At 41.3% G+C, this 27248-nt stretch overlaps 1 protein-coding gene across 7 annotated transcripts in view; it reads right to left on the bottom strand.

Annotated features, from left to right (window-relative positions):
• NRXN3 (neurexin 3) overlaps positions 1–27248 on the bottom strand; it is a 532717-nt gene that overhangs the window by 246193 nt on the left and 259276 nt on the right. For all 7 annotated transcript variants that reach the window (XM_063439595.1, XM_063439596.1, XM_063439597.1 and 4 more), the window contains 4 exons: positions 3790–3909; positions 2979–3360; positions 2345–2535; positions 1663–1836 (listed from right to left, as the gene is read on the bottom strand). In XM_063439595.1, coding sequence (XP_063295665.1) covers positions 1663–1836; positions 2345–2535; positions 2979–3360; positions 3790–3909 — 867 coding nt within the window. The remainder of the gene's footprint in view (positions 1–1662; positions 1837–2344; positions 2536–2978; positions 3361–3789; positions 3910–27248) is intronic.

Genomic DNA, 27248 nt, shown 5'->3' with positions numbered 1-27248 from the left:
TGCCCACTGTCCTTTACTCACACTCTCTATTCTGTAAGTCTCTGCAGATCTTCTTCCAAGAATCCTATGCCTAACCCATCCTTCTTTCTCTCCTTTCCCATTCTGGCAAGCTCACATCTCTCCATCAGTAGCGATTTTAAAAACCCCAGCGACTATTCTATATTTTAATATAGACTGTTCCAGGTCCATCATTTCTTAATTTTCCAGACCTTGTCAGGTCCATAATTTTTAAAATTTTCCAAACCCACTGATACAGCTTTCACTACTCTTTTAGACTATCTTTGACCCAATTCACAAACTACACACATTCATGGTACTCTCGATCTTATCCTGACTTTAGATTGCTTTCTTGTCCCATCCAAATCGCCATGATCCCCCTGCAGATCAATTTATTTTAGTCTATTTATTCTCTTTACTTTTTCCTCTCTCCTTTAGTTAAACTTATGTTGAACTCTAATCAACATTTATTTGGCCGCCATTGTTTGTCTTTACGTTTCCAATCAATCATTTACAATGTTCATCATCAACATAAACCCTGGCTGATGTTTAAGCAATGTAAAATAAATACATAGCATGATCAAAAGTAAGTTATAAAGGGATGGGATGTCATGTATGTGCGTAAGGGTTTTTCGGATAATAAAATAAGGACGCACAATGTTATGGGCTGTGGTATCACAAAATGGATTGGTGGAGTAGAAGCATGACCATAGAATTCAGTGGTAAAATTTTAAAAGCCACTGTTCACCTTTTTATGTGAAGATTTAAGGGATTCTCCCACCCACCATGTGCACACCTATATCTGCAGTTAAATAATTTAGGAAACTGTGAATTGCCGCCAAAATAAAACATGAGTCAAGTGGCTGGAAGCTGATTTTATTAATAAAATTACATCAGAAACATATCTAACCTCAGGACAACAATTAAATCGCTTAGTGTCACATATCTTTCGTCACACATTTTGGCTGTCCCAACTGAATCTCTGAGATTTTACTAATGCATTCACGTGAACTTCCAAAGCTTCCAAATGCACCATCTATTAAATAAAACTTATTGTTTAAAATAAATAAAACATGGACATCACTTAAAGACTGCATCCTGCCAGTGGACTGCTGGAGAAAAATGCTATAAAGCGTTAGAAAAATAAGGCAATTCTCTTATTTCCTCCCATGCACGGTTTGAATTGCTTAAAGGAAGGTAAAATAGCATAATCCACATATTATACTAATTCCCTAATTCCATTCTTAAACTCAGTGCTCAGTTATCAACATAATAAATATAAAGTGCTCAAAAATAATAAAAGAAAAAGTTACATTTAAAAAAATAAAAAAATTAAAAAAAACAACAAAAAGAAAGAAGAATCTATTTTGGTCCCTTGCAGTGTTTTACTTAGGTCTAAATAAATGAATTTAGAGTGGGCCAGCTTTAAAATTCCAAGTCCATTTTGCTTCTGTGACTTCAGTTGAAGTAATGATCACCCTGAGATGATGATGATGAGCAGAGCAGCATTAAGGAGTAGGGTGAGAGAACGTGGCACAGTGTAGGTGCAGGAGCATGAGAAAAGTGAGAATGGGGGTGATATGGAGACGGTAAGAAGTGGTTGGATGGGGTCCCAAAAACGGATGATGCCGTCACTGTGGCTGGCACTATTATTAGAGTTTGTACCTTCGCATCCACGTTCAATCTGCCCACTGCGGTGCAGTGCATCATTAATGAGATCCGGCAGACGTCCATTTAGATCAACAGATGCCAAGCAGCCTTGAAATCCATCACGAGAGGCCACTAGCTTTGGTAAACTGCTATACATGCCCTGAACCAGGCCAGCAATGAACAAGTCACCTGTAGGTAAACACACCTGAATTAGACATGGCAGACCTTACAATGTTATTCTCACTTTCATACTCTCTCTCTTTCACACTATTACCAGTAATCGGTCATCCCAATTACCATCTCATTTGACCTAAATACCCTTGCTCTCCTTTACTCTATTACCAGCAATATTTCAACCCAGCCCAATAACTTGTCTTGTTTCACCCCTACTAGCAGGAGCCTTTCACCCCAGAATCCGTCTCTTTCACACTCTCATTGAAAATGTTCATACCATCTTCCTATCTCTTTTCACTCCTGTAATCTTATGAGATGTTTACCCATATTCCAAGCAACTATCAATCAAATTATGAAATGCATATTTGAATACAATTTACTCTGCAGCCTCTCGGGGAAAAGGATGGTGCATTTTCTTTGGCATTTTATTAACTGCCCCCAATCATTCTCCATATTTAAGAATTCTAAATACATTCTGGAACCGGACATGCCATCAGACATAGAATATTAAGCCAGTCCTAACCTTTAAGGTCCAAATTTTTGGCACCGTTGATGACCTGTGTAACAGCTTTAGTGTCCACTTTTAAAGTGTGCGTGTTGCTGTTGTCTCTTGTTATGACCACATGATGCCACTGGTTGTCATTAAGCTGTTTGTCACTGTTTCCTTTAATGACATTAGGGCCATTCCCGAGATCAAACACATAGTGAATATACCTGGGGAAAAAGAAAGAGACAGTCAGAGTGCTACAATACACTGAATGTGTCCCACTAAGTTGTAGACACTCCCTGTGATACCAACTACTGCTTTAACCCCTTAAGGACCAAACTTCTGGAATAAAAGGGAATCATGACGTGTCACACACGTCGTGTGTCCTTAAGGGGTTAATTATTCGAAAATAAAAAATGCCATTTCTTTAAAGAAAAATTGGATTATGGACAGACCAATATATACAGAGTATGGAAGAATGTTACATATGATTAGATGACAATTATGTTTTATCTCATCTACTTTTCCTCCTATTCTAACCTTTTTTGGGTAGCAAAGTAAACACCATCATCCCCTACTCTTTCACCTCCCCTCTCTCTCCAATATGATGACTCATTTTCTGCTTCATCCCTTATCCCCATATTGTGCTTCCCTTGAGCACGTTTCATACCCCTTCACTAGCTCCACAGCGATGAAGTCATTGCCGTCCCCACTGTTGAATAGAATGAAACCATCTGGTGAAATGGTTTTGAACTGGAAGAAGAGATGCATTGAGGTGTAAGCTTGTAAGGTGGAAAGGGTCAGGTAGCTGGCCTTTGTCCTGAATGTGACCGGGTCTGCTATAATTGAGCGCATGCCGAACCGCGCCTTCAGCTCGCAGTAATCTATGTCGCCATTCTTGCACAGGTCGATGTAAAGGAGGCCATTGAACATGAGGCTCTGGAGGTGCCCAATGAAGCTCGAGGGGACGGCGGAGGCAAATCGCTTTTCTGTCATCACCCCGGTCTCAATGTTGTGAAATTCCAGGCGGGTGTGATCTCCCACCATAGTACCTGGAAATATGAAAAAAAAAAAAAAAAAGAAAGAAAATGAGACAACAGTACAATAAAATTAAGCATATGACATGTAAAGTCAAGAGGATCAAACGGTCACATGTATCAGATCTACTGAAAGAAGCAGCGGTCACAAGATTGAAACTATTTCTCCAAATATTGTGCTTTTTCATGAACCTCAACATATTTTCAAGTTTCAACAGAGCCTCACAGCACTTCTGTTCTTATAATGATGATTAGCATGGGCCTTGGAAATACAATTAATGTCATACTTCCATATACTGGTTGCAAACTTGAATGCACATCAGAGTAAAGGTGACATTTTACGATGATTAGCGACGGCAGCTAGAGAGATTATTGAATTATAGGGAGTACTCTTTTGATCAGAATAAGCACCGTCCAATTTCTGTTTTTAAATATCGATTTTACCTTCGGCCACATCATCATCCACGGTTAGCTTTAGGGTCTTTCCTCGTCGTACAACTCGGACTGTGTGCCATTCATTATCATTCAGCTTCTGTCCAGCATAAAGGGTTTCTGGTCCCTTACCTAATACACGATTGGAGAGATGCATTACTGTCACATTTTACTCCAAAAAGGCATTACCACTGTCACATCATCAGCGCAGGCACAGACAGTGCGGGGCTTTTACGCAAAATAGGAGATATAACTGCAAATTATCAGGACAGGCTCACACTGACTTGGGTTTGGATTTCATTATTATGACCTTTTCAGGAAAGACTCAAATAGCACTGGGTTTATAGAAAAAATAAAATGGAGAAAATCGAAGTGTGCATTATCTGAAGTGATTGTAAAAGGCCACTTGATTATTTGTCCATGTGCCGAAGAAAGAGCTATAGCCCCTAAGACCACAATATAACAATGAAGATAAAATACTTTGCAATTTATCTATTTAGTGATATTTATTGTGTCAGATTTCTTACACAGTCCTTTGGCCAAGACAAATCTGGGGTTTTATCTGATGTAGGGGGGCCTGACTTCACATTATCAGGATAGGCTCATTTTGCTAAAGGTTCAGATTTTAAAACAAAAAAAGGGGGAGGGGGCAGATGCAAATTCACAGGGCAAGCTGAGGCAGCACTAGATTTGGAGTTAATTTTGTTTCGAACAGTTTATATATTTTTAGGTTTCCATGAACTCAGCATTGACAACATTCCCAAATCAGAGTAAAACACATTTCAGTAAGGAATCTACACATTGCATGCGATATATATATATAATATTTAAAAATTCACAACAGATTTAATTCAATTATTTAATAATAAAGGATTTCCCTACGGAAACAGGTTGACTATATTCATTACATAATTTGCTACCAATTAAGTGCACCTTTTACAAGCTGGTTTGTCAGATCACTTATATATTTTTTGCTTTTAGTCTTCAATTGTTAATAAAAGTTCTATTCACTAGGATTTTTTTTATTATTATTGAGAGAAAGTGAGCAAATTAGCCACTTACATGCTTGTCCCGCATGAGTCGCCCTGCATTGAAAAATAACCCTTTTCTCACTCCCATCATGTTCCTACCACACACCTCAAACTAGAAAAAAAAAAAAAATCTTAAACACCATGGCCTGCTCTGTTGCTGAAACTTATCTGCGGAGTGCTGCTGGAGAGTGTTAAAATCCAGCCCTCCTACCTGCACCCTACAAAGTTATAAAACCTCACAATCGCAATACCACTAAACAAAAATTATGTCCAAATTCCTATTGCTCACATTGATTTTCCTTGCAAATGATGTGGAGTCTAACCCTGGTCCCCCAGCTGGTTCCTTTCCTAGTCTCCCCGCTAGAAAAAGCCTCTCCTTTGTGCACTGTAACATACTACCTATACTGGATGCACAGCAAGCTTGGTGTTCTGATTACAAACCCAAAATCATTGTGCTCTCAGAATCATGGCTAACTGTAAAAATGCTTGACTCTGCCATTGCAATACATGGATATCAGGCCCGGACTGGCCATCGAGCATACCGGGCAAATGCCCGGTGGGCCGCGATGGCCGTGGGGCCGAGGCCGGCAGGGGAGATCACAGGATCTCCCCTGCCACCCCCTGCAGGGCCAGTGCTATCCGAGCGCCGGCCCTGCTCTGTGCCTCCATGGGCCGGTGGGGAGAACAGAGATCTCCCTCACCGGCCCAGAGACACTCAGGTGCGGCTGCCGGCAGGAGAGCAAGCGAGGGAGGGAGGCAGGACAGAGGACCGGCGGAGCTCTATGCAGCAGCTCCGCCGGGTCCTCTCGCGAGGTTTGAGCGTTGCCGCGTTTACCACGGCAACGCTCAGATCTCACGAGAGTGAACTCTAGCCTGCAGGCTAGAGTTCACTCTCACCACTGGACCACCAGGGAAGGAAGCATGGTCCCCTCCCTCCCCCCTCACGGCAGAACGGCCACCCACCCCAAGGCAGAACAGCTCCCCCCCTCCCAGGCTAAAGGTAAGAAGGGAGGAAGGGGGGGGGGAATATACCTTTTTTTTATTATTATTAATACAAAAATATATATTTTCATTTAAATACAAAATACATTCACACACACACAACCCCCAAACATACACAACACCCCCAGACACGCACACAGCACCCCCAGACGCACACACAGCTCCCCCAGACGCACACACAGCACCCCCAGACGCACACACAGCACCCCCAGACGCACACACAGCACCCCCAGACGCACACACAGCACCCCCAGACGCACACACAGCACCCCCAGATGCACACACAGCTCCCCCAGACGCACACACAGCACCCAGACGCACACACAGCACCCCCAGATGCACACAGCTCCCCCAGACACACAGCTCCCCCAGACACACAGCTCCCCCAGACACACAGCTCCCCCAGACACACAGCTCCCCCAGACGCACACAGCACCCAGACGCGCACACAGCACCCAGACGCGCACACAGCACCCCCAGACACACACAGCGCACCCAGACACACACTGCACCTTCAGACACACACAGCGCACCCTCAATCACAGCACCCTCGCTCACACACAGCACACTCCCACACATATATATATATAAAATAACCCTCAGTGAGTTAAGAAATTTAGAAACCTAGAATGTGACGGGACGGCAGATAAAAACACCCTCACACACAGCACCCCTCTTACATACACACACACTGCGCCCCTCACACATGCAATACGTCCAAATATATATATATATATATATATATATATATATATATATATATATATATATATATATACATACACACACACTACAGCACCCCTCACACTGCACCACTACACACATTACGCTCCAGATACACGCTAGATCCCTTACCCTATATGCACTCTTAATCCTCTATACATACACACACACACACACACAATATCCTATACACACGCTGGGTCCTTTACACACTAGAACTCCTACACACACACACTGCATTCCTTGTCAGCAAACACATACAACATTCTCTAAACACACCCTCTCTACAACCCCTACACACACTACGTCACCTATACACACACACACACACACACACACACTACAGCCTGTATACACACACTCGCTACATCCCCTATAACACTATGCCCTCTATACACACACTCTCTACAGCCCCTAGCCACACATATTACACCACAAACACAAATGAAATTGACCTATTTACACAATACCACACCACACTGTACACACACGCAATCCCTCAAGCAGGCTCCAAACACATGCACCATACACTTTCCTGGCCCTTTTGTCCTCTGGTTTCCCACTTGTTGCGCAGAACAAATTCAGGGCCTTTTTCTAATGCCAGAGCTCTTCAGTGGGGCTCTGCGCATTGAACCAACATGCTCACTTTGAGAGGGGGCGTGCTTGTCATTACTAATGACAAAACACACCCTCTCTGGCCCTGCTACCTTAGGGGGCCGCTCTGATTGAAAAATGCCCGGGCCTAATTTTTTCCCAGTCCGGCCCTGATGGATATTCATGCATTAGAAAGGACAGAGTAGAAAAAGGTGTAGGCATTGTTATTTATGTTGACAAGTCCATAACGTTCACCCCTTTAAAAAACTATAGCTCTCCTGCTACCTTTGATTTCCTTTCTGGTACAATCGAGGTCCTGTACAGTAAACCGATCATTGTTGCTGTAATCTACTGCCCGCCTGGCTCTCAGATTTATTCCCTATCCGACATAATCCAACTCCTTAGTGAAACAGTAGGTCAAATTCAAAAAAGTGAATTGTTGGTTTTTGGAGATTTTAATATTGATTGGCATAATCCTAAAAATAATAAATTCTCTTAACTGCAACTAACGCAATTCATTTCTTCCCCAACTCGCATGAAAAGCCCTAAGCTTACTTTACTGGATTGGATTCTCTCCACTTGTCCTGATAGAATTCAAGAGGTCGCACTTTTCCTAGTAGATTCAGTGACCACTGCCTAGTGTACTGCGTGAGCAAAATAAAAGGTCACTAAATCCTCTCCCAGGGTTATAATCACCAGGACCATCAAGAAATGCAATCTTGAATCCTTTCTAAATGGCACAGATTAAATTTTATCCCAGATTTAGACTGTGCAATTGAATTCTTGCAGTCTGAACTCCTGCAAGTTTGGAATTTGCATGCCCCGCTGCGTAAAATACCAGTAAAAGGGGTACACCTGCATTGGGTTACAGCTGACCTCATTCAAATGTATCAGTTTAAAGATGCATCGTGGTCAAAGTTAAAGCGTGCGAAATACGTGGACAAAAAAAAAAAATATGGCAAAGGCCCAATATTTCAGTGAAAATATGAACAACATATTAAACCCTAGAAACTTTTGGAAAATCATAAGCAACTTACAACCCCCCAGCCCCCATTTACTCCCAACCCTTCAATGTCAAAGTGGACAACCAAACCCTGCAACAGTCCCTAGATATGGCAAATTACTTTAATAATTATTTTGTCGGATGTGCCACCAACCCTAAATGCTAAGCGAATTAAGGGACATGCATTCTGCAATTACAAATGTTGACCAGGCCCCATTAAATTTGAAAAAAACCCATATATAGAGAAGTTCAATTTCAGACCAGTGCTTGTTAGTGTCATTAATGAACACCCTAATAATCTAAAAAATGAAAAACCAGCGTAAACCTGGTCAAATACCAGCAATGTTGCTGTAGTTCAGTGTGCCGGCAATTGCTAAGCCTGTAGCAACCCTTATCAATAAATCCTTGGTGTCTGAATGCATACCAAAACTTTGGAAGACTGGAAGTGTAGTACCTATCCATAAATGTGGTGACATTACTTTGGTTTCTAAATGTGATATCATTGGTCCCTGTATTTAAAAAAAAAAAAAAAAAAAATCTTGGGAAAATGTGTTCTCACACAACCATGTGGTTATTACCAACAAAATATCTAACCCCTGATCAATCAGGCTTTCGCCCAAATCATATACACACACAAAAAGGGAACCGGATGATTTCTAAATAAAATATACAAAAGAAATATAGTGTAATATTGTTATGCAATAATAATCTGCGCAAATTGAAATGCACTCACAGGATCTTGTATAATTCAGGCATATAAGGTGCCTCCCCTGATGGCGTGGGGGGCCTGGGAGCTTTTCCCTGGATACTTCCACTCAAGTACAGGACTCCGGGTGAAGGTTTAAAAAAAAGCAGCTTTTAATAATTGACTAAATGTAAAATGGATACAATGGTTGGTCCTACGCGTTTCGTCCCCTCAGCAGAGTATGGGACTTCCTCAGGGACCACAAAGTAAAAACAATCACATAAATAGAATGCAGCATAAAAAAAGCAGCATTATTTTATGATGCATTGTATTTATGTGATTGTTTTACTTTGTGGTCCCACTTGTGTTAATATTAATACACAGCACATTATGTATTTTGTATCTTTATTATATTGTACCCCAGGGGTGCCCAAAAGGTAGATCCCCTATGTTTTAAAAATGACAGCTGCTATGATGCTTTGTCATTCTAAAGACATTCTATATGCATGCAAAGCAACATGGGAGTTGTAGTTCTACAACATCTGGGGATCCACCTTATTGGCACCCCTGTTGTATCCTATGCAGTGTTAGTTGACCCAGGACATACTTGAGAAATCTTAATGTATCCTTCCTGGTAATACATTTTATAAATAAATAAATGAGCAAAGGAGCTCCTATTCTAAATCTAAATACCATGGTTGTATTTTGAACATTGGCCATGGAGATACCCAACATACTAGCCAACTACTAAAGAAGGTGCTGCTATAGGAACCAATGAAGTCACGGAGTATGGACATATTCAGCAAAATCACACAGGCCATAAGGATTTGGGAAAATTGGCCCATCCTTCGACCTTTTTCCACTTTCTCATCTAAATATACCAGTGTATGAGGGAGCACAGTCTTAATCCTGGTAGCAACCAACACTAACACTAATCCTTGCTCTCAGACACATATTGACCAATAACAGGTAACCTCACAAAACATAAAGCACTGACCCATGCCCTGACATGTGCAGCTAACCCTGGATGAACCTTCCAAATACCAACTTTGGACAGCACTGACCCCAACAGCTAATCCTGGATCCCTGGATGCCATGCAATCCCATATTAGCTAGCATTAAAACTCACAAAACAACAAAGCAATGAAGCAAACATTTACCCTAAGACTGATAAACCCAAAGAACCGAGTCATGCAAAACCAAAAGCACCGTCCTTAACATTTAAAAGGCAGTCAGTTCTATAAACAAAATGTTTTTCTTTTATCAACTGTGTCTAGACAGAACAGCCGGCCCATGTATTAAACTGGGTTCTGAATACATTCATTGTTTAGTGCAGCTCAGGTCACCATTTCCATTTTTCCATTTTGCGTTAAGGTAACTTTATCCTGGCAGTAACATAGCCGAACAGTTTAATCAGGTTTATTTTATTTTTTTCATTATTATTTATTTGTTGTTATTAATTGCAGAGAGTTCTATATCTACGGAATATGCATTATGAAAATGATTAGAGTTGCAGGTTCACAGAACAATGCAGAACATTTCTACTCTTTAATATTGTGGGGAGAGAAATGTTACCGGGCTCCATAGAGGATCCTACGCTATAACTCATGATACTATTTCAAGTACAGCAACAGTGACCATCCTGCATTAAACCGGCTGTATGTCGATGCTTTTGCTACTTTGTGTTCAATCCAATTCAGTGGCTCAGAGAATAATCCAGAGTTGGACATTTATTGCCACCTAGTGGTTCTTTCATCATACTACACTGAATGTGAAGGTATTTAAAACTGATTAACAAGTACCCCAAGGATCACAGCAGTTTGAATGTACATTTAGATTATCCCGAACAGCAGTTACTCTAATTTTAACATAGTTACAGCATTATTTTTTTCAGATCAGTTTACTATGGAATTTTCGTTGGTTCTTGCGTCCTACCGCAAGAAGTGCTTTTTTTCTTTGGTTTGGAATAACTGACTGATCATTAGATGGTAAATCCTGGTCATAGTTTGTGCAATAGAGTGACATTTGTGAGTTTAAGTATCTCTATTTTGGATTTAGTGTGCTTTTTCAAATTTGCAGTGCTACTCTATGGGATTTTTTATTTTTTTCCCAATTTCTTTTTAGGTACAAAGCCTGCACAGTCTGCAAGCAACACTTATATTTAAAGGGACACTTTCTCATTGAAATGGTCTGATTGCAGTGTCCCTCTCTCCTTTTCCCTGCAATGTGAAGTATGTTTATATTGCAGGAGCAAGACTGCCTCTAGTAGATGTCTTCCACGATACACACAGAGTTTAACTCCGTGAAACAACATTCACGTTTTTCATGAAGACCTCCAGCATCTTGAAAATCTCCGTAGCAAAGCATTAAATAATATGCTTTGCTGTGGGGAGGTCGAATGCGCACGAGGAACTCAACGTTCATGTGCATTAGGTTCCTCCATTGGGACCTTCAGAGCTGGAATCAGGTAGGTGAAAGAAATTATTTTTAATCCTTTTATGAACCTCGGGGGGTGGGGTGCAGAGGGACTCTATATAGTGTTTCTTAAAGGAGCACTATAGTGCCAGGAAAACAAACTTGTTTTTCTGGCACTATAGTGTCATTAGGTGCCCCCCGCTCCCCCTCCCCTTACTGGGCTGAAAGGGTTAAAACCCCTTCAGACACTTACGTTTCTCCAGGGTCGGGCTCCCTCGGCGCGCTGGTGACCTCTTCTTCCCCTGCCGACGTCAGCTCCGAATGCGCATGCGTGGCAAGAGCTGCACGCACATTCAAACCGCCCATAGGAAAAAATTACTCAATGCTTTCCTATGGATGTCAGCGTCTTCTCACTGTGATTTTCACAGTGAGAATCTCGGAAGCGGCCCTAGCGGCTGTCAGTGAGACAGCCACTAGAGGTTGGATTAACCCTCAGTAAAACATAGCAGTTTCTCTGAAATTGCGATGTTTTCAGCTGCAGGGTTAAAACTAGAGGGACCTGGCACTCAGACCACTTCATTGAGCTGAAGTGGTCTGGGTGCCTATAGTGGTCCTTTAATCATCAGAGAACCCTTACATCTGGTTACATGAAGATTTTACCAACAGTGAAGTGTATGCTGGATACATTGTTATAATACAAGTACAAAACATTTTGTTTATATATCCTTTTGTGCATAAAGTTAAATCTGATTTTATTTCCTGTTATTGCAGGTGGCTTCACCACTGGTTTGTACTATTTATATTTATTTGTTTAGCACTGGATTTTTGAGAATTTTATTTGTATAGTTCTATAGAGGAAACTTTAAGTTCGCTGCTTAATATATTAATGTAAGCTCTGGTTTATATAATAATTATATGGCAAAGTAAAATTCAGTTTTTGGTTATTATCTTAGAATATATTGCATTATTTTTATCAGTTACTTGTATCAGCACAAGTACTTAAGGAACTACGTGTAGAAATAAGTGAACCTCTGTTTTTAATCTTTCAAGATTTTTTTCTTTCAGGAAGTGTTGCGGAGGATTGGAGGAAGACAGATGCGGTTCCTATATTCAAAAAGGGTTCAAATTCCTTGCCTGGAAATTATAGACCTGTGAGCTTAACTTCTGTGTCTGGAAAAGTATTTGAAAGATTATTAAGGGATAATATTCAAGAATTCCTTGAGAAGAACACGGTTATTAGCAAATACAGCATGGTTTTATGAAGCACAGGTCATGGCAAACTAACTTGACTGCATTCTACGAAGAAGTAAGGTGAAGTATAGATCAGGGTGTTGCAGTGGATGTGATCTATTTGGATTTTGCCAAGGCATTTGATACAGTTCCACACAATAGATTAGTGTTCAAACTCAAAGAAATTGATCTAGATGAAAATGCTTGTTCTCGGGTAGAACATTGGCTTATAAATAGAGTACAAAGAGCTGTCATTAATGGTAAATTTTCAAACTGGACAGAGGTGGCAAGTGGTGTCCCTCAGGGTTCTTTTCTGGGACCCCTACTATTTAACATGTTTATAAATTATCTTGAAAAAAGCATTGAAAGTCATGTTTCAGTGTTTGTGAATGACACAAAACTATGTAAAGTAATACAATGTGAGCAAGATTTTACTTTGCTGCAGAGGGATTTAGATAGACTGGGGGACTGGGCACTCAAATGGCAGATGCAGTTTAATGTTGTTTAATGTTGAAAAATGCAAAGTTATGCACTTCGGCGTAAAGAATGCACAAGCAACGTATACCCTTAATAGAAGCGAATTAGGGATAACACACGAAAAGGACTTGGGAATTGTTATAAACAACAAACTAAGCAAAAATGTGTAATGTCAATCAGCAGTGGCTAAGGCCAGTAAGGTATTGTCATGCATTAAAAAGGGCATTCATTCTCGAGATGAGAATATACTTTTGCCTCTTTATAAATCACTGGTTAGACCACATATTGAATATTGCTGTGCAATATCGGGCACCTGTTCTATTTTGGCACTAGAAAAAGTGCAGAGGCATGCTACAAAATTAATAAAAGGAATGGAACACAGCAGCTATGAAGACATATTAACAAATGTAAACCTCTTTAGTTTAAAAAAACGTTGTATAACATTATACAAATATATCTGGGGCCAATACAAACCATTGTGTGGAAATCTATTCACAAACCAGACTTTTCATAGGACATGAGGTCATGCGTTTGCCTTAGACAAAATCTTGCTTTTTCCAATCTAAAGAAAAGTTTTTTTTTTTTTTTTTACTGTAAGAACAATAAGGATGTGGAATTCTCTGCCTGAAGAAGTGGTTTTATCAGAGTCCATACAGATGTTCAAACAGCAACTAGATACATACTTGCAAATACAGAATAATCAAGGATATAATGTTTCAATGTAGGGTAATAGCTTCTTGATCCAAGGATTAAGAAGGAATTGTTTTCGTAGTTTGTTGCAAAATTGGAAGTGCTTCAACCTGGGAGTAGGTAGGAGTCTGTTCTGGCTGCCTAATGTGAATTCTGTGCATATTTTACATCTGTTGTCAGCATGCACAATGCAAGGGGAAGATCGCTTTTCCTCCTTCCCTACAACCCTGTGGACGCTCCTCCTTGCCTCCATCCGCAATTTTTATTTTTTATTTTTATTGAGAATTATACCTCCCTCCCATTACTGGCAAAATGGTCCAATCACAGGCTTCTCTATAAGGTGACAGTGTATGGAATATCTGCGTAAGGCGTTTCGACCAGTGCTGGATTCTAGGAAAGTAAAACTTAGTTTTACAGGATTTATAGTGTGGTGGCTAAGAGTGATGCTCTATAGGGCATTGTAAATTTAAAAAAATGTTTATTATGGATGTTGAAGAAATCATAATCTTTTATCTACTTTTCGATAACACTTTTATTATTAGGAGTTAACTTACATTAAACATTCAAATCCTGATGATTCAAATGGAAAGGACAATCAATGAATCTATAGATCTATAAAATAATACGTTTGTCAGGATGTATATCCAATAAAAAAATTTAACTAATAATAAACATAACAAAATCAATCACAAAAAAAAAAATTATATATATATATATATATATATATATATAAATATATGTATATATAAGATTAAAAAATAATTAAATGATCACATTATATTTGAAGATCGGTTCATCTTGTCGCACATGAAATCCCCAGTAAATGTGCCAATTGCTATATATAGAGAAATAACTATGAAAAGGCTCTAAAAACGGTTATTCCTAGCTTGTCATTTAACACCACCCACACATACAAAATACAGCTTGCACAAAACACTTGATTTTTCACACACAAATCAATGTTAATGTCAAGTCGTCAAAAAATATACCAAAACCCTTGTACGTTTAGTGCCTACATTCAGTTCTTCTAACACTCTTCTACCAATCCCACGCATGCTAAAAGTTTTTTACTGAATTAGAATTCTAATGAACAACTACCTGCCAAAATACAAAAATGCTGGCAAAGAGTCATTTTAGCTATTATTATTATTTATTATTTATATAGTGCCAACAAATTCCGTAGCGCTGTACAATGGGTGGACTAACAGACACGTAACTGTAACCAGACAAATGGACGCACAGGAACAGAAGGGTTGAGGGCCCTGCTTAATGAGCTTACATGCTAGAGGGAGTGGGATATAGTGACACAAAGGGTATAAGTAGGGGCAATGAAATAAGTTGCAAGAAAAGTATTCACTGAGAACCTAGTAGGTTATTTTTGACAGTTGCAGGAGAGGAGTCATGGGGAGATATGGGGGGGGGGGACTGCTAACAGTTGAAATGATATGAAAAAGTGTGTTTTCAAAGATTTTTTGAAGGAGTGGAGACTGGATGAAAGTCCAACGAAGAAGGGAAGGGAGTTCCACAGAAAAGGTGCAGCCCTGGAGAAGTCTTGGAGGTGAGCATCAGATGTCGGAGTACGGACAGAGAATAGACGTAATCCACGAACACACGCAGGTCTGGTACTGAATATTCCTGACCTAAAACTTCAATACACATGCACATCATATTATATATATATATATAGTCCTCACTAAAGCAAGCCTTTTAGTGCTGTAAAACATTATGCAAGTAGAATGCAAAAAACTCATTAGTGCAATGAACAAAGGCTGTAAAGGGACCAACTGCAAGTCTCTTCTGGTGTTACGAGATGTTTTATTTTATTATATATAAGAATATGCTCACTATGTGCCAGCGGCTTAAAATCAGAGGCTGCTCAGCAAGAAAATATGTTGTTTTCCTACTTCAAATATGTCATAACCAGTGTGTTGGTTTTGACAGGGTGAGTAAATAAAGTGAGAATTCAAAGTGAATTTTAAATGTAAGAATTTTGCAATTCGGTTATTGTGACTTTAAATCTGAAATTCACTATGAGTAACCCTGTTGCACGTGTGGGGAGCCACATGGAGTTGGGAAGGAGTTATAGCAGGCCGTGTGGAGGAGGGGAGGGGTTAGGTATAACTCTATGCAGGTGGGATGGGGTTACATGGGGCTGTGTTTCTAAATAAAAATTCTACATATTTTTACAATTTAGAATTTCTTTCTGGTATTCCCGAACAGCACTCTATGAACAAGAAGGTAGTGTCCCTGTCTCTCTTAGTCCTGCAATGTAAATCATTGCAGTTTTTGAGAAACTACAGTGATTACATTGCAGAACCAAGGCTGCCTCTAGTGGTTTTAGAAATCCCTTCTCTCACTTACCTGGGACTAGCTTGTGGCAGCTTCTGGCCGCCTTCGCTCCTCCCCCACCGACATCAGCAGGCGGGAGAGACCTAATGCACATGGGTATTCGGGTGACGCCAGTAGTCCTCATGCATAGTGTTAGGACTTCCAGCATCAGTTAGGCGACCAAAAGTCGCCTAAGAGCTGGAAGTGCCTTTACTGGCTTTCTGGTAGACAGCCACTAAAGGTGGAGTTAACCCTGCAATGTAATTATTGTCATTTATCAATAACCGCAAAAATTACAAATGCATGGTTAAAGGGACATGGCACCCAGACCACGTCAATGAGCTGAAGTGATCTGGGTGGGTGCCTATAATGTTCCTTTAACTAGAACCAAACTTAAAAATAGAGAATATAAACCCCAAAACACACACACACCAAGCATGCGTTTATGAAGAGATCATGTTGCTTGGAGTCTGTATGTGCATCTTTCAGTTTGAAACACAGCACAGAGTGAAAGCCCAGTGCCCACCTCCAGCACATCATTAGTCAGCACAGAACGAGAGTTCCAGTCTGGCTAATGTTACATCTGGCATATTTGGCGTTTAGTCAGTACACACAGCATAGGATGGGGCTGAGGGGAGGACAAGGGTGACACAGAGGGGGTAAGCAGGGGTGTATTAGCCGCGAGGCAAACAAGGCATTTGCCTTGGGCGGCATTTTCCAGGGGGCGGCAAAAAAAGCCGCCCCCAAATGCCCAGGGCAAATGCCTTGTTAGCCTTGCGGCTAACAGACATGCCGGCGGGCTGCTGGGCGATCGGGCAGCACTGCCTGGCGGGCGGCCGGCCGGCGAGGGAGCACTTCCCCTGAACTGTCTGCTCAGCTCCCTCGCCAGCCGCAGAGTGAGTCTGGGAGCCGGAATATGACGTCATATTCCGGCTCCGCCTCCCAGCCTCACTCTGAGGCGCGCGAGGGAGCTGAGCAGACAGCTCAGGGGAAGTGCTCCCTCGCCGGCCGGCCGCCCGCCAGGCAGTGCCGCCCGATCGCCCAGCAGCCACTGGACCACCAGGGAGGAAGAGACACCCCCCTCCCCAGCATTCCCAAAGGTAAGGAGGCTGGGGGGGGGGGGGTGTTAAATAAAAAAAAAATGTGTGAAAAATAAATTTTAAAAAAATGTGTGAAAAATAAATGTAAAAAAATGTGTTTAAAAAAAATGTGTTTAAAAAAAATGTGTTAAAAAAATGTGTTAAAAAAAATGTGTTAAAAAAATGTGTTAAAAAAAATTAAAAAAAATGTGTTAATGTGGGTGGGTGAGTGTGTGTCTGTGTCAGTGTGTGTCTGTTAGTGTGTGTCTGTGTCTGTTAGTGTGTGTCTGTGTCTGTTAGTGTGTGTCTGTGTCTGTTAGTGTGTGTGTGTGTGTCTGTCAGTGTGTGTGTCAGTGTGTGTGTCTGTTAGTGTTTGTGTCTGTGTCTGTTAGTGTGTGTGTCTGTGTCTGTTAGTGTGTGTGTGTCAGTGTGTGTGTCTGTTAGTGTGTGTGTGTCAGTGTGTGTGTCTGTTAGTGTGTTTGTGTGTGTGTGTGTCTGTTAGTGTGTGTGCGTGTGTCTGTGTCTGTTAGTGTGTGTGTGTCTGTGTCTGTTAGTGTGTGTGTGTCTGTTAGTGTGTGACTGTGTGTGTCTGTTAGTGTGTGTTTGCCTGTGAGTGTGTGTGTATGTCAGTGAGTGTGTGTCTGCTAGTGAGTGAGTGTGTGTCTGTTAGTGAGTGTGTGTGTCTGTTAGTGTGTGTGTGTTTCTGTTAGCGAGTGTGTGTGTGTGTGTATTTAGAATGCGGGGCGGGGGGAAAGGTTGGGTGGGGGTAGCGCGGGGGGAGAGGGGGGCGCCTGAGTTTTGTCCTGCCTAGGGCAGCACAAAACCAGGATACACCCCTGGGGGTAAGTGCTGCCCAAGTCATATCCTCAGCCTGTCCTCCCTCTGGGATGTCTCCAGAGGAACGTTGGGCTGCTGGGAGAATTTTAATAAGGTAAGGTTTCTTTTTTACTGTTATTCTTTATTTTGGTGCACCCAGTTTCTTTAAGGAGGGGGGGATAAAAATTTAAAAAATAAATATATATATATATTCATTAGCAGTTAATTCATCAGCTTGTAATAATCTGTATCCCTAAGGCATATTGGACCTGGTAAAACAGCATTATTCATAGCAGTACTGCAAACGTTGGCTGCACATTACTGCTATGTTGCAGACATACATCTGATTAATATGCATTATAATCCTCAGCCGAGTTTCCTTTGTTATATAAAAGCAAACTTTTCTTTGGCATAAAATGTTGATAGGAATTACATCATCTTTTTATACATAGTACTCAAAGCCTTTGTAGTGAGACTTTACAAGACAGCTATGTTGCTAATTTTATATTTAACATGTTCTTGACACATTCACCATGCACTGTGTATATTTCTCAATAAACTATATAGACTACACTACAGCACACCTCATACACACACACACACACACACACATTCATGCACATACACAGGTAGACAATGCCAGAGACACTCAGAAATCCACACACTGGCAGTAATGTATACACAACTGCAAGGCTATGTAATCATACCCCGCAGTTGTGCATAAATGATAAGCATAATTGCTAATGACATTTGTTTATTGCAAATTAATTTATTTTGCAAATTATACCATAACTACAGTCAGAGAGATCACAACACAGCGGCACAGGGAGCCGCAACACTGCAAGCCTCTGAACAATGAATTCAGAGACTAGCGCTCTGTATCCAGCGTTGCAAGCTTGTCCTTCAATACAACTACAGCACCTTATACATACAATGCAACCCCTATTTTTTTCCCACTTTGGGTGTTAGTGTGGGCCTCATGTTTGAGTTTCGCCTAAGGCATCACAAAGTCTAGAGCCACCACTGTGTATGGGTTGTAGTTTGTGTGAAGGATGCAGTGTGTGAGAGATCCAGTTTGCGTGTAGGGGGTGCAGTGTGCTTGTAGGGGTTGATTGTGTGTATGGAGGGCTGCAATGAGTGTGTGAAGGGGTAAAGTGTGTGTGTGAGTAAGGTTGCAATGTGTGTGAGGGGTGCAGGGTTGCCTATACTATGTGTGGGGAAAGGATTGGAAGTATATATATATATATATATATATATATATATATATATATATATATATATATATATATATATATAATTTGTTTTTATTATAAAAAGAAAAACAAAAAAAACCCAACCCTATGTATCCCCTCTCCTTTCTTTTTTGCAAGGCCTGGTGGTTCGGTGGGGGTGAGTAACTCTACTCTGCAGCTCCTCCGACTGCAGGCAAAGTTCACTCCTCTTGCAAGCACCTTCCAGTACCATGGTAACTGTAACAACACTCTGGATGGCACAGCTCTCAACATCCTCCCGGGTACTCACCTCCACTTGCTCTCCTACAATAAAGTGCTAGTGGGCCAGTGAGGGAAATCATTGATCTCCCCACCAGCCTTTAAAGGCACACAGCAAAGCTGCTGCTTTGATAGCAACGGCTCTGCATGGACTGGCAGGGGAGATCCTCTAATACCCTGCTGGCCTTGGCCCATGGCCATCGCGGCCCACCGGGCATTTGCCCAGTTTGCTGGTGGCCAGTGTGAGCCTGTTCCTCTTTCTTGGGACCTCTACAAAATGCCTAGGAGTCTGGGGGATCTGCACAATATATTAGCTGTTCCTAGAACTGCTATCTTCTGGACAGAGAGTGAAGTCACTCTCCCAGCTTAGGGGTTACAGCTCCGTATCCTATCATATCTAGGATTAAAGGACCACTCTAGGCACCCAGACCACTTCAGCTTAATGAAGTGGTCTGGGTGCCAGGTCCAGCTAGGGTTAACCCATTTTTTTTTTTATAAACATAGCAGTTTCAGAGAAACTGCTATGTTTATAAATGGGTTAATCCAGCTCTCAAAGCCTCTAGTGGATGTCTCATTGACAGCCGCTAGAGGCGCTTGCGTGATTCTCACTGTGATTCTCACAGTGAGAGCACGCAAGCGTCCATAGGAAAGCATTGATAATGCTTTCCTATGAGACCGGCTGAATGCACGCGCAGCTCTTGCGGCGCGTGCGCATTCAGCCGAAGGGGAGGAGAGGAGGAGGATCGGAGGAGAAGAGCTCCCCGCCCGGCGCTGGAGAAAGAGGTAAGTTTTAACCCTTTCCTCTCCCCAGAGCCCGGCGGGAGGGGGTCCCTGAGGGTGTGGGCACCCTCAGGGCACTATAGTGCCATGAAAACGATTATGTTTTCCTGGCACTATAGTGGTCCTTTAATACTGCCTACACACACAGTCACAGATAATTTGACATGCTCAAAAACAGAAACAGGCAAATTCATGCGCACACACACACACACATCATTGTAGACGTACAGAAAAAACAAATGCATAGACATACACATGTGCATACACACACAGCCTTTCATAATCACCTGTCACTTTCATATGGCTCTCCATAACTCCATTCCACCTCCATATGGCCTTCCATAGCTTTAAAGGTCCTTGTCCACAACAGATATGCATACACACGTCATGCAGACACACAGGAAAACCTAACGCACAAACATACACAGACACACATACACAGACCCATGTATAGAGACCCAGCTCTCCATAACCTCTTCCCACTACCACATGGCCCTATATAACACCTTACCACGTAAATATGGCCATCTATAAATCCTGTCCAACTCCATACACTCCGTATTCCCCAAATCTGCTGCCCCTATAACCATTGCCCACATGCATAACTCATAATAGCACCCCCGGGTCCATAACATGGTGCTATGTACCCTAGTACTCCAGGAGTCCCGCTGAGTAAAAACTGCAATATCAGCATCTCCATGTCTCCCTGCAGAGGCAAGCTCCCACTCAGTGTCATATGATTGGGCATAGTTTTTGAGTTTACAGCATTAGAACCTCATGTTCTCACATAGCACTGTTAGGGAGCTAGTCTGTGCAGGCTGAGGGCAGAGACAGACAAAGTCCCCTCTCAAATTCCACTAATAATGGGGTGGGGGTTTAAATCTGTCTGCTAGAAAAAAGTAGTTACATAAGCTGCAGGCTGGTGCAACATAACTGCAAACTGAGGCAGCTACACCAGCCCCAGCTAGGGTTACAGTGAAGATCGGGAAGAAGGTCTTTTATGGCCAGACTTTGCATTTAATCACTAACTGAATTAGTAATGAATTGAACGGAGCAGCTGCTAAAGACCCATGATCTTGGATGTGAAGGGATATTGGGCTTCACAAACTCATATCATAATCTCTGTCCCCAAAGGCCCACCCATAGTAATGCCATCGACTAATCTCATACAGTAAACTGCACCCTTGTGTTTTTGTCTGTGATGGACATTTAATATATCCTGCGGATTTGATTGCTTCTAAATACTATACTTTAATAAACTATACCTCAATAAAAAAAGTAGCTGTTGAATGTTCTGTCACATAGCGGGTATTTTTTATTTGTTCTTGCCATCCTCATTGTTTTTATTTATTTGTTAAATTCACCTAAGCTTTTAAGATTTACATGAGCAGAATATTTTGTTTTCTCAATTTCTCATTGTATTTATTTGTTAAATTCATCTTCGCTTATAAGATTTACGTGAGCAGAATAATCTTTGGCAATGGTCAGAATTTAAACAAAGGTCTATTCCAGTCGCCAAGCTAATTTACCAATAATCTATCAGTCAAATTCCACAGAATGGCGAACTGCAGACATCATAGAAAGACGAGTACAAAACAGAGGTCTAGTATTGAGACGCCTTGCAATGAAAGCCCTCCATGGAGGTCAGTAAAGTATAGGTTATTTTTTTTTTTTTTTTTACGGATTTGTGGTGAAAAGGAAAGTTGTAAATCATGAGGCATCATTTCTTAAGATCAGAGGATCACCGTTGCCAATATCTAACTACAGACGAGACCAATATTGATAAAGTCTGTGATTGAGGAAATACCAAAGAAAACATCGGAGCACTTAACGCCCCAAACTTGTATGAGAAAATATTATGGATACTTGTATACATATTTAAAATACAAATCATGTATTTTATGTGTATTTACAAAAATGGTGGTCAGTTATAACCACACTGTTGACATTCTTTGGATAAACATAGTATGATGAATGTAATTTGGTCAGGTCAAATATGTATTTGAGAGCACCTCCTATATTTTCCCTTAAACCCGGGAAATTTCTACCCGATGCAGCACAGTAAACCATTACATGCATGCATACAACTGGCACACAGTAATGTATATGCTCTTACTAGCGCATGCACGCACGCACACAATGTTACAAATACAAACGCACACACTGTTACAGGTACATACACACACTGTTGCACATATACCACTCAAACATTCACAGATCCACACCGTTACACATGCTCACAAATACACACCTTTACATATTAACATATTACACCTATATACACTGAAACACATACTCACAGTTACACACACGAACTGTTACACGTGCGCATAGATTCACAAAATATTACTTACAGATACACTCCCACCCAACCTGTAAAACAAACACACATTCTGGCCCCCAGTCTTTACATAGCTTTCCCTTTTGGTCCATTGTATCTGCTCTGCATCACCACTGGATGCAGATTGTGTGGATTTCTCTTGCAAGTGCCAGAGTTTAGAGAATTGTCATGATAACCCACAGCAACACTCTGAACAGCTCCTGACGAAGGTGCTCTCTGCTCCCCTCCGCCGCCCTTCTGTTTTCATGATTTTTCCATTTATTACTGTTAATCCCTATGTCCGCTGTTTTGGCCAGGCACAGAACAGGGAACTCATGGCTAACCGTCATAAAAGTCAAGGAGTGCCCCTACTATCGCCCTTGATCGAGACTAAGAATATAAATTTGCGGACTTGAGCAAAATAAAAATACTAAAAGATAATTAATTGTGTTAACTTTTATTGTATCCGTCTTATGGACACAATGGAAAAGTATACTCATGCTCCATACAGTGCCTCATCAGCTGTGTGTGAGCACCATCTGGTGGCTTTTTGTGGATAACTTTTTATGCTCTTGTATGTAATTATACATTTTTTTTTTTTAAATACATTAAATTAATGGAAGACAAAATATCTCTGTGTAGTAGATTCACCACAACATGTATGCAGGTGATCTGGGCGATTGCCTATCTGTTCAGTTAAGCTCCACTGAGCTCTACTACTATAAGTAACAGGACTGGTTGTCTGATTGACAGCCATAATACATTATAAAAGTTACAAGAAACATAAGCAGGTTTTCCCAAGATCTACCACTAGATACAGTCATTTGCATTCCTTGTATGTCTAAGTGGAGTTATTAAGCAGCGGTAATTAATGATGATATCAGTGATGTTGATGGTGCGAAGAAGATTAAAAGTGTAATAAAATAATAACATAACAGATTGTAATACAAATGCTTACAGTCATAGTATAAAGGGACACTTCAGTCACCATAACAACTTAATCTAAACAAAGTTGTTATAGGGCCAGGAAGCCCTTTGTGTGCTTTCTTACCTTAAGGGATTAAACCGTTCTCAAACCGTGTAACCGCAACAGGTGCCTCCAGCGCCTGATCCGCAGGTTCCCCCTGGCGGCATCCGTCTTCTGAAACGGTTTAATGCGCCCAGTGGCCTCCTAGCACCATAACAGCTTCATTTAGATATTGTTATCATGGTGGCCGAAGTGTTTACTTATGGATTATAAAGTAACATTGAACGAGGACAATGTTCAGAATGTTAAATAAAGCAGTAAGAAATGCATAATAACACCATCCGTGCCAGACACAGAAGCGTACAGCTCCTCGAGATACAAGACTTGTGTTCCAAGTTTGTGAGTTCCTCGTACCATCTGCAGTTATAGAGTATCTAATTTCTTCCACTGATCTGATTCATTCTACCCTGGAAATCCATTCAACTACAGAAGGGCGGGTGGTTTGTTGCCAATATTTAGGAATAAATTGGCAGCTTTAAATAGATGAAACAAAAGGAAATATGCGGGTTTATTCCTTGCTTTAGTGGAATGGTAAAAGAAAATTTCCGAAAATTGCTGAGGATGAGGGATATTGGTAACTTTAGGAATGTCAGTTAAAATAGAATGGCAATAAACTTTAATGAGATGGCATGACTACTATATATATGGTAAAACGTTCCTCTCTCATCTAAAGCAACAATTATATATTTTTTCTTTTGTTTTTGTATTTAATCAGGTTTCCCATATCCCCTCTCTTTTTTACTTTTTACCTTCTAATACTTAAGTTTTGTTGTTATCTCCACGACTTAAGAATCGTGACTCTAATGACGCCCTAAGAGCAAGCCAGGGATGGCACTGGCACGCTAGTGCACCAGAGGAATGTGTACTGCAACACGGCACACACCTACCCCCCCCCCCCCCGACAGCCCCGAGGTTAGGGCTACTATACCTCAAGAGTAGTTTAAACAGACCAAAGTAAAAGCTTCCCGACAAACTACTCCCAAGACAAACTGACAGTCACCACAGACCACTTGTCAGAACCACAGATCCATATAGGGGACATTCCCTCCTTACAAAACCTCAACCCCCAGCTTAAAGCTGACTTTGCACAATCCACCCAATATGGACCATCCCTTCTTTACCAATCCAGGACCTAGGAAACAACGTTCACGAACCAAATAGAGTAACCATACCCAGTATTATACCAACCTACTTCCTAGGCCTTACAACGTTTTCTAAAATATAAAAATTGTGCCAAATTACAACATATGCGTTGAAAATCAGAAGCCGATATATATATGTTAATGTTCACTATTGCATGTGGTAACTTTACCCTTTGTTGAACAGCACGCAAAAATAAAGAATTTAAAAAAAACAAAAACAAAAACAAAAAACTAGGAAATGGTTGCCATCTTTTTGCCAATCCTGGTGGTCTCATAAGCTTTTGGAAATGACAATGCCACCATAGGTTTATGGGAATTGTACAGCTATATGTCTCCCACACCAATGTACAAAAGAGCAACCAGACAGTAGGAGACAAAAATGTGAAGCAAAAGCACCATGCAAAAAAAACCTCTAGATTGGACTCTAATCAATGCATTCAAACATTTTCACTTGGAGTGTTCCTTTAATATGGACTTCAGCTAAACCTTTCAACATATATAAGAAATACAATATGAAAATACAAAAATAAATAATTGTGCAATATATAAAAACACCAAACTTTGCGCTGGGGGCTAAAATGCACTCACGACACAGTAAATGATTGCAGGCATATAGAATATTTTAAGGATGGAAGGAGCCTTATCTTCTTCTCTCATAACCTTAAATATGAGATTGAGAGAGAGACACAAACATAGTGCACCAGTATAAATACTTAATAAGTTTTTATTTAGATTGCACTCACAAAATAGATATGTAAATACAGCTTATCACAAAATCAATCCTATGGGGGGGCAGAGCCTGACCGCCAAGCCGACCGGACACGTGGTAAGCGGGCTCCGGCACTTTCAGCTACAAACAGGGAGATCTACCTGGGCACTCAGCTTAAACATGTCTACTTGTGCCCCTATCACCCGGGGGGAGACCTGCTGAACGAACGGAGACGGAGAGCCTGCAACGGAGATCTGCAGCCTACTACAGACTGAGCTCAGGGGAGACGGCCGATTCCCCTAGCTCCACAATCTACCTTGTGTCAGCCATGCTCCTACCCCCACTCTGGACCGGTGGAAGTAATCCCGGTCCCCGCTGGCCTCCTAACTGGAAGTCGTCAAGGCATGGAGGAAATTACCAGCCTCTTCAGCGAAGCTGCCGACTCCAAGATGGCAGAGAAGCCCAAGCCTGAAACCAGCGACCCAATGCGGCAATAGACCAACAGCCCCGGAGGCCCTCCCTGGAGGCTATATTTGCCAAGTTTTGGACCAAACTGAGTGAACGCATGGCAACTCCTACCTACTTACCCGCAGAGCGTGGAAAGCAGAACCAGAAAGAAAAGCGGGGAAGGCCCCCTCAGGGCACCAGCTTTGAGCACACTCCTTTCTCCCCCAGAGAATGCCCTACTGGATTAAGGGCCCCCAAGGGTCTACCCCGGATACACCATTCAGGATATCTTGTGAGGTGTCACTGGGGTTGTAAGCACATGTTGTGTCCGCCATCTTAGGGATGTCTCCGTTTACTGTCTTTGGCGGTGTTCCCCTTCTCCTCATGCTCAGGGTCGCCACCCCAGGGTGGACCGGGATCACCCCCGCTGGTCCGAGGGGAGGGGGGTAGCAGGGCTTGCTTGTGCGGTGGGCAGCTTCAGGGTGCCTCCAGGACAGGGGAGCGGCTGCCTCCCCCGCCCGATGCAGACCAGGCCGCAGTGTCGGTCGTGATTTCATCTGGCCCCAATCAAGTCGTATAAGAGCCCCTTGTGTGCCCTCCACCATGATGGTCAGGTCCCGCCCCCGGATCTTTTAATCTTAAATGCATGGGCATTATATTGAGTGACAAAAGACAACCCAAAATTATCGTTAGGGTTGACATTACTTTCATTTTTATCTATTAGAAAGTTGTTCCTATTTAAGTTCTTACATCTATCCATTTCTTGATTCAGGAAATGTGGTTGGGGTATCCCTTTTCAGTAATTTTTTTTTTTTTAAATCTCTGATTGTTCCAGAAATGTTTTTTTAACAGTGCAATTTCTTTTCAATCTAGTGAATTGGCTTTGTGGAACACCATGCAGCCAAATCGGTTGATGCGCGCTTTTTATATCAATAAAAGAATTAGAATCAGTCAGCTTAAAATATGTCTTAGTTTTGATAATCGAGTCCTCTATGTAAATAGTTAAATCTAAAAAATGTATACTGCTAAATTCAATTTGTGAATAAAAAATTAGGGACTGAGCATTATTGTTAATAAAACCAAAAAAATATTGTAACAAGTCAACTGAGCCCTTCCAGATAATTAAAATGTCATCTATGTATCTCCACCAGAGTACCAAGTTCATGCCAAAGGGGTTGTTATTCCAAATATTAAATGTCTCCCAGTTATCCATGAAAATATTTGCATAACTGGGCGCGTACTTGGTACCCATGGCCGTACCTTTGGCTTGTAAGTAAAAATCATCATTGAAAAAAAAAAAATTGTGGGTTAAATGAAACTAAATACTTTCTAAAATGAATTGACTGGAAGACAACTGTCTAAATCCAAAACACGTTTGGTAGCCCTAAGACCCTTCTCATGATCAATGATGGTGTAGAGAGAAGTAACATCCAGAATTGCCCATATATAGTTATCCCTCCATTCTATACTGTCTAGTTCTTGT

Source organism: Pelobates fuscus, chromosome 13, assembly GCF_036172605.1.
Source record: "Pelobates fuscus isolate aPelFus1 chromosome 13, aPelFus1.pri, whole genome shotgun sequence".
Lineage (NCBI taxonomy): Eukaryota > Metazoa > Chordata > Amphibia > Anura > Pelobatidae > Pelobates > Pelobates fuscus.
Note: the sequence above shows the minus strand (reverse complement) of the source record. Positions and strands in the feature narration are given on the sequence as shown.